Genomic DNA, 21,278 nt, shown 5'->3' on the forward strand with positions numbered 1-21,278 from the left:
ACTGAAAGTAATTTCCTTGGAATTCATTTCTTTGCATTTAGGATAGGAAAGGGGCGGGGGGAATGACATTTCGACCAGATTTCCGTGGGTGACATACATCGCCAGCAAAGTAACGCTATAACCAGTTGTTGTTGTCGCAAACATGTCGTCCTATATACACCCACAGTTATTTGTATAAAGCAGCTGTCTTTCAGAATAGCCTGAGTGTCAGACACTGTACAACTTTGTAGGTACCAGAAAGAAGAGCTATTTGCGAATTTTAGAGCAGAGAGTGACCTTGCCGAACAAAGGAAACGTTTTCAACCGTGTACTCTTTTGAAATGGATATATAAATATATATCCATCCCTGTTGCCGTTTTGTGCAAGCCTCTAACCACATTCACTGCAATGTTCTCCACAACGGAGATCGCCTTTGCAAAATCCCTTTCTCTATCCCCCCACCATGCATGCAACCACAGTTGGGAATTTCCTGTCCCAACTGAGATGCCCGCTGCTATTCTCAGGAGGATCCCCAAGGTAAGGGGGGGTGCAAGCTAAAGATGATCCCACTTCTCCTCCCTCTTCCCTGTCTCTGGCCAGGAAATCGCAAATATTGCATTACAGGAGCCTTTCCTAAAGAAAACATACAGAAAGCCTGCCTGGGGCGTTCAAAAATGGTAGCCGAGCTGCAGGCTCGCCGTCGTGACCGACCCATCGGGAGGCGAGGCGTGCATTAGCAGCCTTTCACTTCAGAGGACATGAAGGGGAGAACGGAGCCCTGGGTGCCTCCTGCCTCCTAGGCGAGCGGCACCCTTAGGTCCTTTCAATAATGCTCTCGAATGGCTCCGCAGAGGCAAAGCTTTGGCAGGAGAGTCCTGCAGACGCCCCCTCCCTTTCATTCACATGCAAGCTTCCAGCCCCTCCGAGCATCGGTGTCGTCTCCGCCAAGCCATAACCTATAATCCATGCTAGACAGGGGGAGGCTGAGCCTACAGACAGCAGGAGCTGCTTGATTCATTCCGGATTCGTCTCCGCTCCCTGCCAGCCGATCCTTAATTTTCTTCTTTGTCTGCAAGGATGAATCAGGAAGGGCTCCCAGGGAAAGGCTCAGCCCAGGGACTGAAGAGCCCCCCCCCCCCTACAAACCTTCTTCTCTCAAGCCTGCCCCCTTCCTGTGCGCCCAAGGTTGGAGCGGCTTTCTTGCAGGCGAGGAGGGGATCCACGTAGGTGGCGTCTCCTCTCTTAACGTTGGTCAGCTCTGCCGTTGTCTGCTCGGAGACAAGCTGAAGTTGACTGCCAAAAGTGCCATAAAACCCCCCAGCCAGTCTAGAACTGTTTTCGGTTCTCCTAGACGCGCCGACTTCAATTAGAGCTTGAAAAGCCCCCCTCATACAAGTGCAAGAAAGTTGTTTGCCAGGGCAGAAGAGGCGGGGCCAGTCTGTGCAATGGTGGCGCCTTTGTTATCAGCCTGGGCTGGGGCGGGGGGGGGACCCTTCAGGGATTCACCCCTGTGTGGGGAGAAAAGGGAAGGGGGTAAAATCATTTCTCCTCATATCAAGAACTGGAGCAAGAGAAAGATCGGCAATGAAACCGTTCTCGGGTACCTTTTCTTTAAAAAAACAGGGCGGAGGGAGAATAAAAGCAAAAGGCTCTCGTTAAAATCAATTGGCAAGCATCAGAGCCGCATATTTCTGCTCCTTCCACCCACCCCCCAGAAAAGAAATAAAACCATTTTATAGTCCCACACAGACCCACGCAATCTGTAAATAGTCCTTTGATGACACGCTTATCTCCTATTTTCATCCACTCTCTTGGCAAATGGGACAAGCAGGGAGATTAATTAATAATTTCAAGTTCAGCTCGCAAACGTTGAAGGCCCATAAAAGTTCTTGCAGCGATCCAAAATAAAGAGTTCATTAAAGGGATATGTCCAAAGCGTTTGATTTGTGATTGGTAGCCCTTGTAAAAGAGAGAGAGAAAGAAAAAGAAAGAAAGAAAGTGAAGGGGGAGGTAAAAGGCGTATAAACATGCTAATACATTCGTTTATTCCACTACAAAGTAATTACTGGATCATATTGATATTTACAGCTTACTATAGTTAAGTTGGACATCGGAAAAATACATAATGAGATTTTTTTTCCTGAACCCAGCATGATGAGATTTGTTATTGAGTCAGTTAGGATAAGCTCAGCAATAAATAAACAAATCGATCCTGACATTTAAATCCCGAGGATCTCCAGTATGGACAGTAGAGCTGTTACTCTCTGGAATATAAATACAGAATTACATCTCAGAAAACAATACTATATATTTTGTTTAAAGTACTATTTTTACCCATCTCAAGAATCCCATAGCGGGTCCCCTCCGCCCACTTCCCAGAACGATATGAAATCTGTTTGGTTTTCCAACTCCTCCAAGCCCAGAATCGGTTGTTTGTGGCCTTTCCCCTTGTTATAATTAGATCCAGCTAAGCAACCTTTCTTCCTTTAAATAAAGCATCAAAATAGCACATCTACACAGAAGGAGGGGGCTGTCTTCCTGTAGGTGCTGTGTTGCTTGGCCCTTTTTTCTGCTTTCTTTGGCTCTGCTTTGGTGGAGGATATGCTTTTTATTGGCAGAGAAACACTTTATGTGCAGGGCGACCCCGTGCATGCTTACTCAGAAGCAAATGCCACTGAGTTCAGCACCTCTTACTTACAAGTATGCGCACTGGATGGCGCGTTTAGGTTCTTATTCTCTATACAATCCTCAATACAGTCCGCACTTTCCTTGGCCAAAGCCTTTCCATAATCCTTTCTGCAGCTTTGCTAGGAAGGGCGAGGGATCTCTCAAATCCTTTTTTTTTTTGAGTGTGTCACAACCACCTTAAACTTTTATACACAGATTCTAACAAATGAAAGGGTATTTGCAGTAAGTCCAGCACAATCAGTGGGATTTACTTCCAAGGAATACTGTCAGGATCGGTGTGGCGCGTCCTCGTTCAACCTTCTGGCTTCTCCAGCATTTGGCTGCATTGTGCTCAGCTTACTCTTTTTACCTGGTGGTTTGCAATTCAAATGATCTCCTGGCATTGCAAGTAACATTTTTTTTTAAAAAACCACCACCTTTCCAGCATGTGGGGGGGGGGCGTGGAGAAAACCAGGCGCCTGGCTGGGTGAGCATCAAATACTGCTAAATACCTGGTTCCGAGCTGTACGGCAGCCGCCCGGGCTATCTGAGGTTAACTTGTACGAAGGGGAAGGAAGACACTAGGCGCTTCGGAAATGAACGTGAAGGCGAGCATGTCATCCATTCACCATGAAAATCAGTACAGACTTGACCTCGGCACATTCTTCCCCGCCATGTCTTCGGCAAAAGCCTGCAGGGCTGGGCGAGCGTTTTCCAGAGGAACACATCATAGGGGCCCGGGGCTTTCGGAGCAACCCTTCCCAGAAGTCAGATCTGGGCAGAATTGTAAGATTACACGGCACCTCTTCCAAGCCATTCAACAAGCTTTTAAACGCGAAGGGGGAGGTGAATCTCCGCGCATTTCTAATTGCGTCCCCTGTTTAATGGGCTCGAGATCTCCCGATATAGGAGGGGGAAGCTGGTGAGAAAAGGGAGAGAAAGGAAAGCGCCTTGAGAGGGAAAGGGAAAGAGAGAGAGAAACAGAAAGAGGGGGGCACGCGTCTCCCCGCCGCCGCCGCCTGCCCCCCATCATCCACGAGGCTCGCGTGAGTTACATTTAAGATTTCTTGGCTTTGGCCAGAAGACCCAAGTGACGATCTGTTGCTTCCCTTGAGATGGCTACAAAGAAGGGGAAGAAGGGGGGGGAGCGAGAGAGGGCCCGGACTCGCAGCTTGTCAATTTCAACATTTGGTCACATGACCACCGCCTCCCTGCTAAGGATGGGGATAGATTTCCACGTCAGCTTACGTCTCCCAATTTCTTACTTCACGGATCTGCTTCAAAGAGGCAGCTGCGTTAGAGAATCATGTTAAGCTCGGCTAATGCGGAGAGCCCGAGGTAGCCTAATGATGGATTTTGATGAGCGTGTTCCTTGTTCCTCTAACATGTATTTGCCAAGTTGTACTTACTACGTGTCGGGTCCTGATTTCTCCAGCCTCCCTTCCTTCCTGCCCCAGACCCCGTCTTCTCGCCCCATGACATACTCCTACTCCTCCAACCTACCCCCGGTCCAACCTGTGCGAGAAGTCACCTTCCGGGAGTACGCCATTGATCCGGCCAGTAAATGGCACCCCCGGAACAATCTCCCCCACTGCTACTCGGCGGAGGAGATCATGCACAGGGACTGCCTGCCCGCCTCCAACACGGCTGCGGCCGGCATGGGCGACGTGTTCGGGAAGAGCCCGGCCAACGTCTACCACCATCCCAGCGGCAGCGCCGGCGTCTCGTCCAATTTCTATAGCGCGGTGGGCAGGAACGGGGTGCTGCCGCAGGCCTTCGACCAGTTCTTCGAGACGGCTTACGGCTCGGCGGAGAGCCACGCGGACTACGCCGGCGAGAAGAGCGCCGAGAAGGGGCCGCCCTCGGGAGCCGCGCCGGTGGCCGCGGCGGCAGCGGCAACTTCAAGTTCGGAGGGCGGCTGCGGCAGGGAGGCGGCGGCGGCGGCGGCGGGCGCGGGAGCAGGAGCAGCCCCGGCGGCGGCCGAGGAGAAGGAGCGGCGCCGGCGGCTGGAGAGCAGCAGCAGCCCCGGCTCGTCTTCCGGCAACAATGAGGAGAAATCCAGCGGCTCCAGTACGTATAAAGGCAGCGCCCTAGCGCTTTTATGAAAGGGACTTGGAAATCTTAGCGCACCGCCGCTGTTAAATTTTTATATGCTGTTTTATAAGCATATAAGGTTTATGAAGGGCCTTTAGATTTCCCCCAACAAAACTTTGTTATAAAAGGCGAGATCACGTGGCGAGGACTGAAATTGGCCGTGAAATACCCACCGGCCAATGGATGCCTTTTTTTAAAAAAAAGTTTTTTCCTCTTAAATCATAAAAAAGAAGAATAAAGAAGGAGGGGGGAGGTTGTGTAGTCAAAGTCTCGAAAATATAATAACGCACGTTTTGCGCCTGTAAATTCGCCCAAAAGGGGATTTCAGTCTCCTTTGATATCCATGTAATCCTGTGATTTTTTTTTTTTTATAAAAGCCATGTGTTGCCCCAGAAGTCTAGTTAGAGGCTTGGATTCAAAGCCATCCCTGTTTTTAACGATTGCAGGAGAATAGTGTTTAACAGATAAAGTAGCCGCCTGCACCGCTGCACTCCAGCAATATATTAAAAGCAACAAATGTACCTAAAGCTGGCCCTTTTTTGTCTAAAGGAAGCCGTTTTCCAAAGGCGCTGTGGCAATTACGTGTTGCCGGCTGCCCAACAGTTTGTTGTTACTTGCAATTGTTATTCAGTCTGTCACAGCCGGATTTTTTAACGTGGCCTTTTCTCTCTCCACCCCACCACAAAAGTCAAGAGCAGATAAACACCCTTACAGCGAGATGTACCGGGAAAGAGAATATTGCATTTAAATAAAAGGTAGCACTAATATTTAATATAAAAAGCCTTGGGGAAATGGGGGAGGCGGTAAGGAAACAGCTTCTGAAGGGGTCGGTTTTGTTCAGAAATCATTGCAGCCGGTGTGGCCAGGAGAGAGAGAGAGAGAGAGAGAGAACTGAAAAAATATGGAGGGGGGTTATACCCAAACTGCACTTCTGGTTGTCTTATGCAGATGGATAGGTATTTTAAAAGTGGGGAAGAGAGGCACAGAAAAGCCTCACCAGCAGAAGGTTAAGGTTAAAAGCATACTTAGTAATCAGGGAAGCAGGCAGGATTTGACTCATCTTGAAGGCTTTATGGGAGCAATCCTAAACGAGTCTACTTGGAAGTAAGACCCATGCTATTCTATGGAGTTTACCCCCAGGAAAGTGTTTTTAGGATTGCAGCCCATGTCTGTGGAGATTAAGATTTCCCTAGACTGCGGAACTCGGCTGAAGCTGTCATCTTGGGTGACATATCTCTAGCCATAACCTTTCCAAATGTCTTGTACAAGCCCTGGTCTTGGTAAAGGACCGATTCCAGCATTTAGTGAAGCATGTCCTTTTAAGCACTGTCTGTCTTGGGCTGCAGTCCGATGCACACTCACTTGAGCATGGATCCTTTGGATCTCAGGAAGGTTTGCTTTGATTAAACGTGCACAGCATCCGGCTGCAGGTCTATTGTTTGAACTGGATGCTTAAGGTTCTTCCTTGTGGCTTGCACAGGCAGAGATTTATCCTTACACGGGGTTAACTTAACATGTACATAAATGCTGGGAAGGAGAGAACATCATTATTTGTCCAGGCAGTAAGCTAAAAGCTTCTTTTCACATATGAGTATCCCTCGATTAAATATGAATGGTATCCCCTCCCTCACCCGTCTCTGACTCCAGACTTCTGCCTTTATTTTTTCATTCCACAGGTGGACAACGTACGCGTAAAAAGAGATGCCCATACACCAAATATCAGATTAGAGAATTAGAAAGGGAATTCTTCTTCAGTGTCTATATAAACAAAGAGAAACGCCTCCAGCTCTCCCGAATGCTCAACTTGACCGACCGTCAAGTAAAAATATGGTTTCAAAACAGAAGAATGAAAGAGAAAAAAATTAACAGGGACCGATTACAATATTACTCAGCTAATCCACTACTTTAAAACTCGTAGCGTTTTTCATATCGAGATTAAATTCAGATCTCGCCCTTGACAAGGTCAAGCCACAAGGTTACCTATGAGAAGGAGTCGTGTAAGATGACGGAGGACTCTGAAAAACTAAGTGTCCCCCCCCCCACCTCCTAAAAGCAAACGTACAGGTTTTCTTTTCCTTTTGAAGTTCTTCTTTATGTATCAACTGGAATGAATTGGAGCCAACATCGTTTGGTCGGCGTGCAACTTCCACCTCCTACCTTCAGACACCACAGTTCCGTTAGGGGTTCATGCGGGGAGTGGTTGGCTTCAGGATGCTTTTAAACTATATTAACTTGGTTTACTGTGGAACATTGGTTGGGAGGATACACCTGGCAGCCCGAGAGCTTGAGGATCAATGAAAAAATCAAACCCAAAAAAATCCTTCAAATGTCCTCCACCACTTTGCTATAAATGCACAAACCGCTACCCCAACACCCTTTACTCCCTTTTCTTCCACAAGAAGGTTTGCCCTCCTTACCAATTCAGGCTTAAACTACTTTTAAAAAATACTTATTCCATTGCAAGGCCAATCATAGATGTTTGCAGAAGAACCAGCGGGACGTGACGGTGCTGTGTTAGAGAGATATGACGTAAAAGACTTGACTAGCTCCTTTTGAAGCGATTTCAGGTATCACTTGGCCATATATGGTAAAGAAACAATCACTGAAGAGGCAAATTCCTAGCAATTCAATGAATAACAACTGGCGAAATGTGGCCATCCTTTTTGAGACAAATCATGATGTTTGTATTTATATGCTTAAAAATGGCGATCGGTTAAGAGAGGGCCGGAGAAAGACTAATCTAATACTGGCAAAAGGGTAAATCAGTTTAAGGAAGTTTCTGGCTTCTGTCTCACAAACTTTCTTCAGGAAATACCTGTGGATAAGGATAGTTTGGCAGGACTGCGCAACACTTAATTTGATTTTGGATGTTTCCAATGCACTGAGATCAGATCATTAGACTAAGCAGGGTTTCCTTAGAAGGCCATAATACCAACATAATGCAGAAAGCCAGCAATGTAAATAGGATGCATTTCGTTTTCAACCTTGTTGTCCGCTGTTAATGTTGTAAGTTCTACTTGGTCGTTCAGACGGCAGAATCAAAGAATGGAGAGTTCCTTGGAGTTATTTTAAATATATATGAAGAAATATATTTCCCAGCCGGAACCAAAGCGAGAGAAAGAGAGAGAACCCTGATTTTAGAAAAAAGAACTATTTAAAATTCTATATCAGTTTACAAAGAATATGTGTTTTATTGTAAAGGTCATTTGCTGTTGAGAATATCTGAATGTATATTTCATACAAGAATGGTGTTTTTTTCAAGACCTGTACATTTTAAAAATGAAAAAAAAATTGTTGCTATCCTTTTTAGAAACGGTTGTTTTCTTGAAAGGTGCCGGGTTTGTCCTTTTTTGTTTTTAAATATGTGAAAAATATGGTGGCAAGGATGTTGTTTTTAAAATCACCAGCTTCCAAGATGGATGCTATTTCTTTACACAGTTCACAGAACGCAATACATTGATAGCCCATCACTGTTTGAAATATGTATGTCATATTTGTATATACAGTTTTGTTTTTAATATGCGAAGGTCTTTGGTTGCATGTATACAGTGGAACGGCGCACAACAAAAATAAACACGTGGGAAATTTATTTTTTTTATCCTTGTGTTACATTCATGGAGATTCTTTCATCTGTTCTGAGATTCTGAGTCACGCGAATGAGGTGCTTTGGCGAAAATTCCACTCACCTATAGTTGCTGGTCATTCATGATAGGCGAGAGCAACATGTCTGGTATTCATGAGTGCGTAGGCAGAGTCCAGCTAGAATGAGGCCAGGTTTTACTAGTTTGCAGGGGGGGGGGGTTGTCAGTCCCTTAAAATAATGGCAAATTACAGATTTAATGGAGGGGGGCTGTTAGCAATACTGGAGAAGCTCAAGTGTTTGCTGGATTCAAGATGTACTCGGTCATTTCAGACACCATATGTCTAAATGCTCCGTTTGGAAGTATAAAGGGTGTTTGTGGCAGAATTTGCTTTACTGAACGGCATTAGTAGCTATTTTGTAGAGGCATGCTGAGTGAAATAGGTTTGTGCCTATGAGTAACTCCAAAGAAAACGGTTTTCTGTGAAGGGCAATAGGCATGTGATTGGGACCGAGATGCGTTGCAGGGATCTGGGAGGGGGGGCTCTGAAAACCCCCAAATACATTCGTGAGCATGCGACAGGAGGTTGATATTTCCCCCCTTTATTCTTAATCAGGAAAGAAAGTACATACTGTTTTTCCTATTGTTTATTGGCTTTGAACTTCTGTATTGCTTTGGACATCACCCATAACCTTGAGGTGAAGGGCTAACTGGCTCGGAGCTTTTGCTGACGACCCCCACCAAGCCAGACAGCGTCTGGTCAAAGGAAATGTACAAAGATGAGGGGAGGGGGAGGCGGGTGGAGAGGAAACTTGTTTGTTTGTTTGTTTGGCTAGCATGTTACAAAGGAATGCAGCTCTTTAAAGCGGAAGAGAGAAAGAGAAACGGAGAAAGGGAGACAGACCAGCAGAGGAATAGACGCGGGGCCATAAATGTTAACCGGCGACTTCCTTTCCTAGTTAAACATTAACTGGTTACTCCTGCCTAGGCTGAGTCATGGAGTTTCTCTAGCTTGTGGGGGAGACGGTGGTGGTGATTTCCTGGCCCTGTTCTTCTTCTTCTTCTTTTAAAAAGCACATCCCGTGTGTTGCTAGGGCAAGGCAATCATAGAAGCGCCCATGACCTGCCCCTTTGCATATTTAGAAAGCAGGCCTATAAACGATTCGCAGCAGCCTCTTAGCTGCAGAGGTTCGATCTCTGCAGGGAAATTGTCTGGAGCGATTTGTTAGGCAGAGCCTTTTTTTGGGAATTTGGTTGGCAGGTCAGTTCTGCTTTGGAAGTGGATCGCCACAAGATGGCGTTCTTCAGATCAATGTCAAAGCCGCAGTAGGAGAAGGGGGGAGAGAAAGAGAAGGGGGGAATTCTTGGCCTTTGTTCCCTTTACATTCTAGGAGTTGCACATTATATTATTTCACGTTCCACGGGCAGATTTGCAAAGGTAAGCTGAAGGCGGCTGAACACTCCTTCAAGGAGAATAAAGCAAGACGCCAGAAGTTGGGTCCTGGGCTGACGGATTGAGAGCGCGTCAGAGCCGTGAGTATTTCATTCGAGCCTAAGCTTGGCAAAAGGAAGGCCCATCTCTCAAGGTGCAGCCAGAGTAACCTTTGTGTCTACTTAAGCCTCTTTGGAAAGGAAACGCCACCGGTGTGAATGTTTTTTCCTTTAGGTCTTAAAATAGCTTTTTAAAAAATGGCTTCCTAAGTCTGGAGATGTAATCTTTAGGGGAGAGAAACGTGGAGAAAGGGTTTCAGGTAGAACTCTAGCGCGCTGCCCACGCAGTGGTGAAACAAACCTAGGCCAAGACGGCGAAACCCTTATAAAAATTGCATCCCTGGAAATATTATGAGTTTTGACGTTTATGTGGTGAGCAAGAGGTGTGTTCTACCAACTAGATCTATCATAGCGAAGACTGAAAATGGCAGATAATTTTGATGGCCTTATTGAATCTGAGCCGCAGTTTGCTCATTCCGGTTTGGCATAGATCATCAGTGTGTGGTTAACAGCAATATTTGTTAAAAGCCTTTTTTTTTTCTGAGGCCAACGTCACTTTCCCTCCGCCCTTTCCGAGCGGGAGGTGGAAATCGATAGCCTTGGACTGTGGAGTGAACAAGTCCCTTTGGCGAAACAAGAAATGTTCGATTGCAGTCAGTGCTTGGATAGCGGCTGCCCTTCCAAACATCGCCGCCGCGCTGTCTGTATCGATCTCCCCTACCCGCGTGTGTGAAGGTATTTGGAGAGTGGCGCCAAGTCAAAGGGAACTTCATGGCTTGATGTTTGGCATCCCCATCCTGGGCAGCTGAGGGCAGGCCCAAAACTCATCAGCATTTCATTAGACGTGTACAGTGAACTGGATCTTAAAGCTGCAGCCCTCAGCATTTCATTAGACGCTCTCGCCAAACCCCCCCCCCTTTCATACGGAAAATCAATTTCCTTCCTCTCTTGGGTTTACTTTCACGTGATATGCTTAGGATGAGGATGCCAAATACAGAGGACAACACTGTGACCAATGATATTTCCACTGCTTGGGTGGATTTCTGAAGGGAAGCGAGGGGCTGACCTTGTGATATGGCCTCTCTGCATAGACCGGCAGGAAGAAGCTACCGAGCGGTGCCCCCCCCCCAGGCTCCAACGCCTTTGAAAAGTCCGCCTCTGGAATTAACTTGTATTAAGGCCACATTTTTGTCCAAGTTATATGTTATGTTAGAAGCCTCTGTTCTTGCTACGATTTGCTTAAACAGGATGGCTGAAGTTTGTGTTGAAGGTTTATTATAGAGTGGCTATTACGACTGGCTTCCTATGGGAGGGAAGCCGAGTCTTACTTGTGAGGGACTGCAGTGGGGGGCTTCGAACAACCAATGTACATTTTAATATATTTTTTGGAGAATCTGATCCGCAGTGTCGATTGTAACCAGTGCTCGCGGTGCTTGTGGAGTACAAGGCCTAAGAGACGAGGCTCCGGTCTCCACCAGTTTACAAACAAACATGTGGGGGAACCCTGTCCATTACGAGAACAATCTACCGAAAGGTTTCTTATGGTCGATATGTTTGTCGAGAGGTCTTCTCCCTCTTTCGGCGTTCCCACCCCACGGCCTGCCGCCTTGCTTAAAAGAACCCACGGGTTATAAAGCATTTACTTCTAGGTCTCGATCAGAAAGCCACATTTTTGCTGTTGTTAAAGAAAGGGCATGTTGCTTATATATTTTGCAAATTTCTTCGGAGTTGCGATATTGGGGTGCGGGCAATGTAAAACTACTGGCAGTTTCTACCGCAAAGTACTGGGTTTCATTCCCCCCCCCCTTCTCGTGGACAAGGCTGCAATCCTATAGGGCTTAGTCCCGGTGAAATAAATGGGCCTTACCTATGAGAAAACATGCCTCAGTGTGTGGAGCTACACAAGGCAGACATTCCCCTCCCCCCTTTGTGGTTACTCTTTTTGGTATTGTGTTGCAAGGAAGGGCGGTTGAGAGTCCACATTATTTTCCGCCTCTCTGTTCGGAAGTGGGGGCCTTGGCTAGAGCTGCCTGTCCAGAAAGCGAGCTCAGAATTGCCTCCAGAAAGATCATCTTTTGATGAGGAGGGGTTGTCTTCGCATCTGAAAGCAGTCGCGCGTCTCCAGATCGCATTGCAAGTAAAGAGCTAGAGATGCAAGTAGAAGCATGTTTTTGAAGCGCAACCTCTTGTTTTCTGTGCTTTAAAGGGATAAAGTCGGCTCGGGTGGATTAATATGCAGATCAATACACCGTGCAGGTTTCACTGCGAGGCGAGGCTCCCCGTTACTAGGGCTAACGTCCTCCTTCTGCTCAGAAAAGCTCATGGAGGCAAAATGTTCCACCTGGAGCTGTTTTCCCAAACAGTAGCTTGTTCACAGCGCCATCCTAAGCAGAGTTACTCTCTTCGAGAACCTTCCAAGTTAATGATATCAGAAAGGTACAAGACGGTTCAGGCTTGCACTGCTGCAACAAAACTCAGTCTTGTGGCGCCTGAAAGAGGAGCAGATTTTCATTCTAACTAGAGCCCCTTTGGACCGTCGCTAAAGTTTATGCTAGATAGATTCTTTTTAACTTTTCTTCTTTAAGCTGCCACAACAATAACATTTGTAGCAGTTCCAAGCAGCTTCCCTATGTTTAGGAATTTCGAGTTAAGAGACCTTGGCCAGGCCTCAGCAGGCCCACTTACTTGGGCCCATTTACTTGGGCGAGGTGCCCTTGACTTAAACCGAATTTACGTCCAAGTAAATGGACATGAACGGGCCCAAGGCCGTGGCCCTGCGCTCTCCGATGGGGAAAATAGGCTCTGGGAGGCTTCCTTTCACTTCAGCCTTCTTAGCGCAGAGAAGGCGACTGTGATCGGGCAATCCTTTCCCGCACATAAATCCCGTCCCTATCAATGGCAAACTCACTCACCAGAAACTGTGCGCAGGATTCCAGCCAGACCAGGATGCAGGCTGCCAGAGGCCTCGGGTTTAAGACGCGAAGGCACTCTGAATTTGAAAGGGAATAAATCTCCCCAAACTTGACTATAGCTCATTCTTGGTTTTTTCCTCTCTCTCTCTTCCCTTTTACCACGAAAGAATTTTGAAGTGAAGATAAAAATTATTGGGACAGCCATTTGTCACCTTGCTTGGCACAGAGATGCAGTTCTTAAAATGCCTGATGGAAAGCCGCCTGTTTGGGAATTTATCCAGAGGGAAAACGGGCTTGGCACGCGGTCACATTCTTGACAACTGACACGTCCAACATTAAATAAGTAGGCACTGATTGTATTAATTTGGGTCAGGATTTACAAAATGCAATCTGCCGTCTTATATTTTAACAAGCAGCCCCCATGATAGGCTTTTATACCGTCCCTTCCTCTCCCCCTTTTCCTCCCCGCTAAACCTCAATTTGCCATGTCAGAAATATAAAGCGCATCTTAATTAGCATACAACGAGAACAGTATCCCGTGATTAACAATGTTGGACCTCTTGGTTTCTTGTGGAAATAATAAATGGGTAGATCCCTCTTCAAGAGAGAGAGAGAGAGAGAGAGAGAGAGAGAGAGAGAGAGAGAGAGTCCTTACTCTAATCTAGCTCGGGGTTGTGGTCTGGTGCCTTATTTATCTCTTCGAGTTTTTGTTTTTTTAAAAAAAATTAGTCTAAACTCATAAAACAGCTTAACGACTCTATTAATATAGCCATTATATTTCTCCTGGATCAATAAAGTTTTATTTGGATGAAGGATTTGGCCGCCGCCGGGGAGGATGTTCCGCTATCAAAACCCACTCTCTACTACCAGGTTGCTTTTCCTGTGTTTCGGCGCAACTCGGTTGTGGAGCAGGCCTCTTACTTTATCGCCCCCCTCCCAGTCGAGTTTGTTGGCAAGGGCAAAATGAAAAAGCAGCGATTTCTCATCCTCTGCCCTGCATAATAGTCTCAAGAAACGCTATAAAGCTCTGCTTAATGTCCGAGACACATTGTTAAGTGTTTAAAATGTGGCGGCTACACACAATGCACGCCAAAGTAGTTTAGTTGCTCCAGAATTGACCATTATCTTTTATAGTTAAGAATCAAGTGCACATTATTAGTTTTACTCCACTGGCTTTGATGAGTCGAGTTGCTGTTTGCTCGCCTTGGCCTTGTTAGCGATTAAAGAAAGCGCTGAGCCGAGTTCACGAGCTCCGAGAGGGAGCCCAACGCCTTCCCGTCCGCGCCCTCCTCCTTCCCAGTGACCCGCCTGGGCTTCGGATCAGGCCCAAAGTGCCTTGGCCGTCAAGGCCCAGCGCTCGGCTCCTATAAATGCAACCATCAAAGATGGCCCGGGCCCGGGCGCGAGGTGCCGGTTCGCGGTTGCCCTGGTCTTTGGGTTAAAGGAACCGGAGGCGCTCGTCAAAGCAATCCCCCGAGGGCGGAGGGAAGCTCTGGAGCTGCAAGCGCCTGGAAGGCAAGACAGGAGGCTGGCCAGGGAGTCAGTGGGAAAGCCCTCTTCGCTAAGCCTGCTCAGACTCGGCTTCTTCAAGACCGCTCCTGAGGTGTGGCTCGCTGGATCGGACCACCTGGCCCAGCGCCTTCGGTGCACTCCCCCCTCCGGGTCACTCCGGCCAAAGCCCATTGCTTTCAATGGGCTTAGACTGGAGTTATTGGCAGAGGACTGGCCCAGAGTCCGAGGTATGCGCCCAAGGGCCTCCTGGCGACTCTTGGCCACTGCTAGACCCGTCTCTCTCCTCTCTTTTCTCCCCTCCGGCGCTATTTTCCCAAGGCCTTTCTAACAGGGTCTATAAATTCGCCATCATTTTATTTAGACTAGGAAGGATTTCACAGACGTTTACGGCCTTTTTCTTCACCTCCCTCTCTTCCGCTCAACAGGCCCCTCCTTATACCAAGGTAGCGGGTCGGGGTTTCTCTCTCTTTTTTAGCATTATTTTAATAACTTGGAAAGGATTTCCGTTCACGTTTTTAAAGCTTGCGACTCATTTCTACTTGACCGAGCCAGTGGAAAATAAACAGGCTGGGCAAAGAAGTCGGCTTCTCCCAGGGCGCCCTTTTTATATTCCTGATGCGAGGCGAGAAAAGCCTTCGGAAGGTGAAACTGGGCTGTGGGCGGGTCCGATTTCATTATATTTAGATCTGTATTTATAAGGCTAAGCCTATTGATAATAGGGGTCCCATCTACTGGCCAATAAAATGGTTCCTTATATGGCACTCATTTTGTTAGCGGTGATACAGCTCTCCTAGGACTCTGATAAGGGCCTGTTCAGTACACATTAACACATTGTAAGGTAAGTCGAGCTTGGGGACATACAAACAATATTGGGGGGGGGGGCTGATGGAGAAGTATTTCTCCAGGCTACTGGATTGCTCCTTCTGGTTGACTTCAATGGTTACATGCCGCGGGAATCCTCCAGGCGTTAAAGGCAGCGGTACAGTTCTTGGCTGGGAGGAGAGGAGAAAGGGGTCCACGTTTAGGCGAGATGCGTTGCTTTTTCGCAAACACTTTAGAGTCCGCCAAAGTTGCAACAACTTACAGCAGGCTTCGCATCCGACCCCCCACCCTTAGAACCCGCACAGGGCCACTCCATTTTAACGTGCCTGGAGAAACTCCCTTCTGCGTGCCGCTGTCTTCTGCCCACTTGAGAATAACCCGTCCCTGCGGGCGAGTGTCAAGGGCGGGGGTCCTAACTGTAGGCCAAGCAAGAGAAACACGAAGCTTGACAGATCGCTAGTTTTGCTACCGGCAGTGAGCGAGGGCGTTTGGCGGTATCCAACTGGCCCTAGTCTCTCGCTAGCGGCATTGTTTGAACGCCAAGGGTAAGCGCCGTAGGAGAGAGGCTGTCTGAAAGCCATCGGCGAGGCTGCTTGGGCATAAGGCAAGCCTCCCCGGCTTCCCTGGCATTCTCTGGGCTTCGGAAGCCTTTAATGGCAGAAGAACAGGCGGCCAAAACGGAACCGAGAGGAAGATTTACTGAACAATATTGCATTGATCAAAAGAATATTCTTACTCGCCTGGGAGCAGGCGCGGGCCATCATTTAAGTCCGGCCAGCTGGGGCGTTTGGAACACGAACAGCTAAACGGGAGTTTTAATCTTTCCCTGTTAAAAAGGGGTGGAGGGAGACTTTTATGTGCACATATGTGTGTGTGTATTTGCGCGTGGGTATAAACATTATATATAAAATTCCCAAAGAGCCCTGCAAAGGAAAAAAGGGTTACTGTTCCAGGTCAGTGTACATGATTTCAAAACAACCCCCGAAGTACGTCCCCTCTTTCGTTTCTTCAGTATAAAATCTGTCTGCCTGTCTGCCGGCTTCACAGGCTGTCTGCGCGCTGTCTGGTATCTTCCCCACAAATACATACCGGCCCACTCTCTGGCGGTGCTTTTTGCCTATTACTGATAGGGAGAGATTGCACAGGAGAACAGATTAAACTCAATTATCCATCCAAACGAAGATACTGAGGGAAAATGTGCAGGCCACCATCTCTTAACCCCCACCCCATCCTCTCTCTCTCTCTCTCTCTCTCTCTCTCTCTCTCTGTGATTTCATGTTCGATTCTATTTGTACTCAAACGCTTCTGAAATGTCCGGGTGCGCCTCTTCACGTTCTCCTTACTGCACCAGACAGAATTGCTTCATTACTGCTCAACGTTTTTTGTTAACCACCTCTGAGGCCACAATCCTATGCACAGTGACGGGGGAAGTAATCTCCCATTGAACACAGTGAGGCTTACTTCTGAGTAACGCGGGTGTAAGCACCCTGACGCTAGTCTCCAAAGGCACCAGATTTCTCTCCATTACAGTAGCTGACATTTGGAGGAGCCGTTCGGTGATTTTACGATGCCCATAACCCTTCAGGGCTATTGAGGAGGTCAGGTTGGCTCCGAACTTTCAGTGGCCAGCGCTACGTAGCCACCCCCGCCCTCGCCATAAGGCAAAGTAGGTAAGCGAACACAAGTCCCAGCGCCTGGCGGTATAGACCGGGGCTTGGCGGCTTCATTAATTTCATCAAAGGCACAGACTGTGCAGTGACCAAGAGGAAATTTTGGGAAGGCGAAGCACAGAAATGGCACAGGCATCAGGTACACATCTTAACGCTTAATAACAGCGCTGCTCTTTTGCGTGTTTAAATTAGCACATATGCTAATATGGGCTTTCTAAATTATGGGTCCCATTAAAATCAGGCAAATTGTTTTCTAATCCCACCCCCCACCCCCAGTCTGGCCTCCGAGTGCAGCTGCAGGCTCGTTTTGCCCGGTTTCCTGCCTCCCTTGTAGACTGGCAAATGCAACCGCGTGGGGAGCATCGATTATGCCAAATATATCTATACCCGTGTCTATAATACACGGATATAGATATATTGGAAATTCAGAAGTCGCCCTGAGGAGCAGCTCAGCGCCTACGAAACCAAACTGGGAGGGGTTGCTGGGGAAGGCCGGGTTTCCATTGGCTGCACGCACTGGCCGTGGCGCGGGGGTATCTCTCATCATATTCAGCATGTTTTGCACAAGAAATGTCAGCCAGAAAGGGCTACCTGCTCTCCTCGCCAAATTATCCCACAACAATGGCATGCTCGGAGAGCCCGGCGGCGAACTCTTTTTTGGTGGACTCCTTGATCAGCTCGGCCTCCGGCAGAGGGGAAGGAGGAGGAGGCGGCGGAGGAGGAGGCGGCGGCGGCGCTGGAGGAGGAGGAGGCGGCGGCTACTATCCCAATAACAGTGGGGTCTACCTGCCACAGACGGCCGATCTGTCCTATGGGTTGCAAAGCTACGGACTTTTCCCGGTTCTGAGCAAACGCAATGAAGGTCCTCCTCAAAGCATTGTCCCTTCTTCTCACTCCTACATGTCAGGGATGGAAGTCTGGCTAGACCCCCCGAGGGCTTGCCGCATGGAAGAGCCCGAAAGCCCGCAGGCGACCTCCTGCTCCTTCGCTCCCAGCATCAAAGAGGAGAACTCCTACTGCCTCTATGACTCTGACAAAGGCCCCAAAGAGGCGGCGGCCACCGACCTGTCGACTTTCCCAAGGCTCAGCTCCGAGGGCTGCTCCATGAATAGCGTGGCCGCCGGGGTGCCCGTGCCAGGCTATTTCCGCCTCTCTCAAGCCTATGGGACCTCCAAGAGCGGCGGCGGCGGCGGCGGCTACCCCAGCAACCACCAGCAGCAGCAGCATCCCCCCCACCCGGGGCAAATGGTCGCTGCCCAGTTCGCCCCGCAGCCTCAAGTGCGCTTCGAGACGCCTCCCGCCTTGCCTCCGGCAGCCTCAGAAGCCGCGCGAAAGGAGAGCGCAGCGCCTTCCCCGCCCGCCACTTTGGCTTGTGTCTCTCAAAGGGGGGAGGACGAAGGGCAAGCCTCCTCCTCGGCCGCAGAAGAGCTCTCCCCGGCTCCTTCGGAGAGCAGCAAGCCCTCCCCCGAGAAGGAAAGTGTAGGTAAGCACAAGCGCACTCCGCAAGCAGGCGGGCGGGCTCGCCCAGAATCTGACGCCAAGCGCCGGCGAACGACTGCCCGGCCACCGAAGCGGCTCACACGGCCATCCCGCACTCCATCCCTCTTTGGGAGCTGAGGCGCAAGGTGTGCATTTCTGGGATGCTGGCACACCGGGCCCCGGGCCCCCCAGTTTCTCACCCTTAATGCCCCGGGCCGTGGCGAAAACCAGGGCGCAGCAAACCTGGGAGGGGGTGGGAAGCGCCCTTCCCGGCCCGGAGTGCTGCAGAGGTGCCTGGGCAGATAACAGAGATGTTTGTGAAGCGTCCAAAGTAAGCAAGAGGCCAGCGCCAATAAATAAACCCATTAACGGGCTAAGTTCTAGTTTACGATCCCGAATGCCTGTTTTAAGAGAAAGCAGCTGGGCTGGGAGCCTCCTTCCGCGAAGTGCTCTCAGAGAAGGCTGGGCGACTGTCCTTCAACGCCCAGCAAAGCTGCTAGGCTGAAAATACACCGGGCACGACATAGTTGGGACCTTCTGCACTGGGGCCGTGGACAGGAATTGGAGCTGCAAGAGCCCCAGTGCAGGGTGCCTATCCGACACGCCAGGATTTCAATGGGGCTGTACCGAAGAAAATTTCCCGTGAGTCATCCCCCGCCCAGAAGTCCAAACCTGTCTTCAGATGGGGTTTTCTACTGAGTAGTCACTCACAATTTGTAACCAGTAAGATGTAAGTTATGTGTAAAAACATACAGGAGTCTTTAAGACGAAGTTATGTTCTTAATTTGTTTTTTAAATAATCTTTCGATTAAACTCTTTTAGGGTGCCCTGACCTGGATATTCCCTTTGATGTGACCTATGTGTGCATTAGAACGATGTATTTAGAAAGAAGGGACCTATTTTCTGTCTCACACATAGATGTGCAAACAGAGAGGTTTCGGTGTTGGTTGCTGGTCCCATCCTACCACTGAATTGCCAAACAGTCATAACTTAGGTAACGGGAATTTACAGCGCCACAGCAGGCATGTTTATCTGCGGGCATGTCCTCCTGATCCTGGCTAGTTTCACGCCCCAGTAAGTCCGTGTGCCTGAAACGCCAGCTTTAATTGAGTGGACTAGGCTTGGTCCGGTCTTGATAGACAGTAGAGCAGTTTCAGATTCAGTAGCTGATAGACCCCAATATTCTGGCTTCTTGCCTTGAATCAAGCGTCTTAGGAGCCGAGCCTTAAGTTGAAAGGGAAATCGGTGACCTGCAGGACGCCACTGCCAAAGGCACTTGCAGGGATCGGTGTCAACTACAAAAACGAGTTTCTCAGACTAGCGCAGGGAAACAAAGTCATTCGGCTGGAATGTCCTGGCAGTGCGCTTGAGAGGCTGGAATTCCAAAGAGACCTAGAAAGGAACTTTAAAATGGGACTTGGTGCCCCTAGAAGATCTCCTTTCTTTGAAATTCCCAGAGGAGCACTGGGACGTCGTATCCCCCCACCCCTTTCCTGGTGTCCCTTGATAATGTCCCTTTCTTACTTTCTTCAAACCAGGCAATTCCAAAGGAGAGAATGCAGCCAACTGGCTCACCGCCAAAAGTGGACGAAAGAAACGGTGCCCCTATACTAAGCACCAAACCCTCGAGCTGGAAAAGGAGTTTTTGTTCAACATGTACCTGACTCGTGAGCGTCGCCTAGAGATCAGCCGCACGGTCCACCTCACAGACAGACAAGTTAAGATCTGGTTTCAGAACCGCAGAATGAAACTGAAGAAAATGAACCGAGAGAACAGGATCCGGGAGCTCACAGCCAACTTTAATTTCTCCTGATGAACCGCCACGAGCATCTTTATGGGTTCAAGAGCAGAACCGGGTTGTTTTTGGTTCTTGCTTCTAGGCTTCGGCTACTGGCAACTGTATGGACTGGACCGTTTCGGTGACATTTTTCTCAGCCTTCCATAGCCTCTTGGTAATTGATATCATTGGGATAAAGCCATAATGATGCGCATCAGCCCATGTCTTGTACTGCCCTTATTTCATTCTCGGGTCTCCAAAACCTGACGCTGAGAAATTGCATTTCCAGGACGCCCCCCTTCAGAAAACTGAGCCAAACTGAGCTGAAGGCAAATTGCAGTTCCCCCCTCCAATGGTAACAGGGGTACGTGGACCGGGTTGCGTGTCCGTTTCAGTCTTTTAAGTTTTGGTCACTCCACTGCTTTGAGGCGGGAGGGGGGGGTCGTCAATGTGTCGCAGTTTATACTGAGACAATATTCGGCCGCAGCTTCGAGTTTCCTAGGTTGTCTAGCAGCAGAGCTTGCGTGGCGGGTTGGTTTCTTTCCCCCCAAATGTTTGACATTACGGCTTTAACCGTTTCCACGAAAGCGAGACCGCCGTCCTAAATCCCTCCTACCGATCTTGAAAGACAGGGAAAGGTTAAGCGTTTTTATTACATTTATTACATTTTCTAATTTCAGGCAATGACTTTTTGTTCTGGATAGGCTGGGTGATCGCTGGTTATGCTTAACAAGCACATGCAAAAAAAAATATTAAAAGACACATCTTCCTTGTCTTGAAGGAAAAGAAAAAAGAAATCCCTTTCCCCCCTATGTCCGTGAAGAATTGTGTTTTGATCTGTATCTACTCACACCACCACAAGCATTTTCGGGGAGAAAGCGAGGGGGAAAGTGCCCGGTTTTCTTTGATACTGTGAAGTTACATGCCTTGAGAAATTCAAGCGTGTGGTGCAAAAAAGAGAGAAGAAAATATCTATAAATACAGATATGTATAAATGTCTATTAATATTAATATTATTAATATTATTAAAATGCTGAGTCTGTTGGAAGCAAATGCATTCTATATCGTTATTCTAAATGTTAGCTCTAGTTCTTTCTCGTTCTTACCTTAAATTGAAATAAATTAATATTGTAATCCTGCTGTGCGTGGAACAAAAACACAACATCAAAAATATGGAGACGCTGTTTTATATTCTCTTAGAAGAATAAAAAGAATTGGAATTAATCCCCTCCTTTAAAAAAAAACCCCTGGTTTTGTGACTGTTTATTCTCAGGTTCCTACTTTAGATCTCCAA

General features: G+C 48.2%; 2 protein-coding genes across 2 annotated transcripts; both read left to right on the plus strand.

The window, feature by feature from the left end:
• The first annotated feature begins 3,968 nt into the window (after window positions 1–3,968).
• On the plus strand, window positions 3,969–7,160 carry HOXA11 (homeobox A11). The gene is made up of 2 exons (XM_054991596.1): window positions 3,969–4,716; window positions 6,417–7,160. The coding sequence occupies exons 1-2, from the start codon at window positions 3,969–3,971 to the stop codon at window positions 6,647–6,649; spliced, it is 981 nt and encodes a 326-aa protein (XP_054847571.1). The 3' UTR covers window positions 6,650–7,160.
• A 10,138-nt stretch (window positions 7,161–17,298) lies between these two features.
• Window positions 17,299–21,158, plus strand: HOXA10 (homeobox A10). Its single transcript, XM_054991441.1, has 2 exons — window positions 17,299–18,211; window positions 19,746–21,158. The coding sequence occupies exons 1-2, from the start codon at window positions 17,299–17,301 to the stop codon at window positions 20,018–20,020; spliced, it is 1,188 nt and encodes a 395-aa protein (XP_054847416.1). The 3' UTR covers window positions 20,021–21,158.
• The last annotated feature ends 120 nt before the right edge of the window (window positions 21,159–21,278 follow it).

This window comes from Eublepharis macularius, chromosome 11, assembly GCF_028583425.1.
Source record: "Eublepharis macularius isolate TG4126 chromosome 11, MPM_Emac_v1.0, whole genome shotgun sequence".
Lineage (NCBI taxonomy): Eukaryota > Metazoa > Chordata > Lepidosauria > Squamata > Eublepharidae > Eublepharis > Eublepharis macularius.